Source organism: Puntigrus tetrazona, chromosome 22, assembly GCF_018831695.1.
Source record: "Puntigrus tetrazona isolate hp1 chromosome 22, ASM1883169v1, whole genome shotgun sequence".
Classification (NCBI taxonomy): Eukaryota; Metazoa; Chordata; class Actinopteri; order Cypriniformes; family Cyprinidae; genus Puntigrus; species Puntigrus tetrazona.
The window spans coordinates 15,849,602-15,853,636 of record NC_056720.1 but is presented as its reverse complement, the minus strand read 5'-3'; the positions used below and the strand labels follow the sequence as shown (position 1 = coordinate 15,853,636).

The 4,035-nt window shown below is 34.4% G+C and overlaps 1 protein-coding gene across 3 annotated transcripts; it reads left to right on the top strand.

Annotated features, from left to right (window-relative positions):
• Positions 1-1,178: 1,178 nt before the first annotated feature.
• On the top strand, positions 1,179-3,349 carry LOC122327278 (beta-2-glycoprotein 1-like). 3 transcript variants are annotated; one of them, XR_006247627.1, is made up of 4 exons: positions 1,179-1,422; positions 1,496-1,669; positions 3,017-3,074; positions 3,163-3,349. XR_006247627.1 is itself a non-coding variant. In XM_043222505.1 (3 exons), the coding sequence occupies exons 1-3, from the start codon at positions 1,215-1,217 to the stop codon at positions 3,025-3,027; spliced, it is 393 nt and encodes a 130-aa protein (XP_043078440.1). In that variant the 5' UTR covers positions 1,195-1,214; the 3' UTR covers positions 3,028-3,083. The 3 variants fall into 3 exon arrangements, 1 of the variants encoding a protein (XP_043078440.1); XM_043222505.1 differs by lacking the exon at positions 3,163-3,349 and having other exon boundaries at positions 1,195-1,422; positions 3,017-3,083; XR_006247626.1 differs by lacking the exon at positions 3,017-3,074 and having other exon boundaries at positions 1,196-1,422; positions 3,163-3,347.
• The last annotated feature ends 686 nt before the right edge of the window (positions 3,350-4,035 follow it).

Sequence of the window (4,035 nt, the reverse complement as noted above, 5' to 3'; positions counted from 1 at the left end):
TACTGCGTGTTTATTAACTTCTCAGGAATGAGGAACATTATCGACGGCACAAGCTAATTGGCGTCAACTCGATGATGATCAAGCGTGGTGAACTGCATTGCGGTTATATATTTGGCAAAGGTAAAATGCGAAAGAAGACATGGAAAAATCACGATCATGTACAGAAATAGAAGAATTGTGTATGATCCTTTGCGTGCTGCGATGTTCTCTTTGTTTATTTCTGAAGAAGCGTGTTGAGCGATAGGCTCAATTGCGAGGCAGTTTAGAGACACATTTTGGAAACGGCAGTGGTAACCTGCCCGAAAAGTATTCTTTTTTATTGTATGAAAAATGTACGCTATAAATCTTCGAGAAGTATCTGTGTAAGAAGTGAACGTATTCACGAAATGTAAGCAAAATCAGTATCATAGATGAAGGATAATTTGTCTGCCTTCAGGTATCAACTTTCTTTTTCTGCTCTTTTAATTTCTCTTGTAACTCTTACACACTGTGCAATCTGAATAAATATTATCTCTAATATTTTTCAATATTGTTGCTAACTCTGAAAAGAAGTACAGCCCCTCGTAATATTAACTGATTGTAAACTAATATAATAAGAATAAATCACATTAAATCTGAAGAAAATTCAGTGAAGAACAATGCATTCGTGTATCGGAATCCATACTTGTTTACTTTTTTTAGCTCTTTTTGTATTCACGGTATTTGTTTCTCTCACTTCTCTCACTGTTCATACACAATGCAACCCCAAAAGCCAACACTAAAAATAGATTGCCATTAAACTTTCATATATTCTTGCATTCTATAAGATGTTAAGGCTATTATATGGCCTTTAATTCTATTTTGTTGTACACTACTGGGCCACCATGAACAACTACTTACTTCAGTGATTAACAGTTCAAACGATAAACTCAGAATACTCAAGGTTTTATGATTTAGATTTGTCAAGGAAGGTATCACTTCAACCAGCTTTAAGTGCCAAGCTATCTTATTTATCAGTTTTCAGTTTAGCAAATACTGTATATGTGTTAGCTCTTTAAACAAAAACACGTGCCTTTAATACTTACAAAAATATTGTACTATATTTATTCAAGCATTCTTTTTCTTTTTTGTCTAGTTGAGTTTTCTCCTGCAAAGTCAAAGCATTTTCAGTAACAGTTTCAGTGCGGTTTTTTTCAATGTTCTTTTCTTACCCTTAGTCTTAGTTCTGCATAATAATGTCTTCAACAGAAGTAACTTGTGAGCTGAAGACAACTAAATTAGGAGTAATCAGCATCTATCCAGAGGGGAAAACTATTTTCAAAGCTGGAGAGAAAGTGATGATTACCTGCTCTGAGAGACACTGGCTCATTTTTACAAAAGAAACCAGCAAATTATTCACGTGCCTAAATAGTGGAGATTGGGATCACATGACTGAGTGTGCAGGTAAAATTAAAGAGAAATGTTATTTTTATGCACTTTTTTTATGTTGTTATAAAAAAATTTAATCTTGTTTCAGAGATTAGTTGTGAAGTTCCACATAATCAGCATGTGTATTATCCAAGCGGTTACTTTAGAAGAGATTTGAGACTTGGAGTGAAAAAAACATACAGATGTGAGTCTGGATATCGTGAAACAGCAAAAGAAGCAACATGTACACGAGACGGATGGACACCAAACCCACTGTGTGCTGGTATGTTCTGCTACTAAATGTTATGTTTTTTGTTTGATTGATTTGTCTCCTGCAAATGGCAAAGCATTTACGGTAATAGTTTCAACATTTCTCATGATTCATCTTGCCCTGAGTTCTGCATAATTATGTCTTGAACAGAAATAACTTGTGAGCTTTAATCAGTTAAATTTGGAGGAAAAAATATCAAGTCAGATGGAAAAGATGTTACAGTCTTTGTTGTTTATTTTTTTTATTAAAAGTGGTACTTGAGTCCTTCTCAGTCAAAGCATTTACTCATATACCTCATCTTTAGACCAAGTCTGCAAAACAAGCACATCACGTCCTTTAAAATCAGTTTACTAGTGTAATAATAATAATAAAAATAATAATAATAATTTTCTACATTGCACACATCATTCAAATCAAAGCTATTTTGTTTCATTTTGGAAACACTGACATTTTAATTCTACACTAAATTACTAATAAACTACAGCAAGCGATCATGAATGAAAATACATACTTTGTTCACTTAGAAATCAAGACTTTGAATGTTTTGAGAAAGAAGGTAACACTTTATATTACAACCCACAGCGTATAGCAAAATAAACAGAATTTACAGCATGACCTTTTTTTTGGTTTATAATCATAGTGGACCTATTCAGCACCTTAAGACATTTATATGTTTACAAGCAAGTGAAAAAAGCTACACACATATTGTGAGTTTTGAGAAATGGAGCCATAGTTTCAAAAACTGTGTAACCATTACAAAAACAAAAAAAAACACCAAGCCCACTGTGTGCTGGTATGTTCTGCTACTAAATGTTATGTTTTTTGGTTTTATTGAAACCATTACTGTAAATGTTTTGGGTTTTTTATAGGAGACAAATCAATGTTTGTCATTTTTCATTTTACAAATAGTTTTGCACACTTAGGCCTATGTCTTGAACAGAAGTACCTTGCGTGCTTAAATCAATTAAATTTATATAGAAAAAAGAGATAAAACCAGAGAGGAATGTCACTTTGTTTTTTAATTGCTTATACACTACTCAGTCAATACATTCACTTAAATACCTTTAGACCAAGTCTGCAAAACTACAAGCACATCACATCCTTTAAAATCAGTTTGCTTGTGTAAAAAAAAAAACATTCTCTACATTGCACTCATCATTCAAAGCAAACAGCTCTTTTGTTTCATTTTGGAAACACTGACATTTTCCTGCCACACTAAATTGCTGATGAACTACAGCCAGTGATCATGTGTGAAAGCACTTAATTTGTTCACTAGGAATGCAGAACTCACACATGTATTGTATTCAAATCTTTGCTATCAGTATAGGTTGTATGATCATGCTGATGTGTGTTTTTTAGAAATTGTGTGACCCAAGTCACTTTTAATTCCCAGCCCCAATGGACAGTCATACAGCAAGTATGTTACGGTCTATCGGTGTGTTGCCTCTAATTGCATGAAGTGTAAAACATTGTGGTAACACTTTATTTTATGCTCTCTTATATAGTTGCTTATTAGTGTAGCGTGTCTGTACACGAAGACAACACAAGGATGAGATCCAGCCCTGGTTTTAATCTGATCAGTGAATCGCAGGCGACAGAGGCACGTACAGGAAAATCGACAGCCTGTGGCTATTACATAAAGAAACAAACAAACCAAAAACAATTACATGGAAATAAAACTGATTACAAAAAACGGACTTTGTGTTTTCATTGATACACGAATATACATACGTATTCATATATAGAACAATCATAATGCCACTCAATTCATGAAATTCATATTTTCGTACATAATGAAATGGTAGTTATGTTAAAGCTCCCTTCTAATAACATACACCTGAAGAAACGCTCCACCGTTTTAAGCTTGTACTTTCATATCTCAGGTTCATCAACTCAACCCTTATTATAAAACACAGAATTTATAATGGTATAGACAACACACACACACACACACACACACACACACACACACACCTTGTTAGGGACGCTGATGGAAACAGGAGTTTCAAAGTGAATCAAAGTATTTATTTAAAGCAGCGATTAAGCACAGTCTTTCAGAATAAACAACACAAGATCACTGGGAGATCGGAGAAACAGGAGCTCTGTTATTAATCAACTGATTAATAAGTGATGTGTTAATAGCTTTATCTATGTTTTGAAGATTAAGTTATAAATAAGTTACAAGGGGTTAGGTGATCACCACCCACAATATACAAGCACACACCACAGTTCCCTCAATGTCCGGTCTCATTCTCCACGAAGTGGACCACTGCTGACACTCTATTGAGTTAAAACCTTCTGATACTTAGCTCTTGCGATGTTCTCCAGTTCCAGTTGTCTCCTGCGTTTTCCAGGTGCTCCATCCATCTCCGTGTCCT

Bases quoted from the DNA above. Each gene is read 5' to 3' on its own strand.
- LOC122327278 (XM_043222505.1), top strand. From the start codon at position 1,215: ATGTCTTCAACAGAAGTAACTTGTGAGCTGAAGACAACTAAATTAGGA. The intron at 1,423-1,495 runs GTAAAATTAAAG...ATCTTGTTTCAG, and splicing joins TCACATGACTGAGTGTGCAG to AGATTAGTTGTGAAGTTCCA.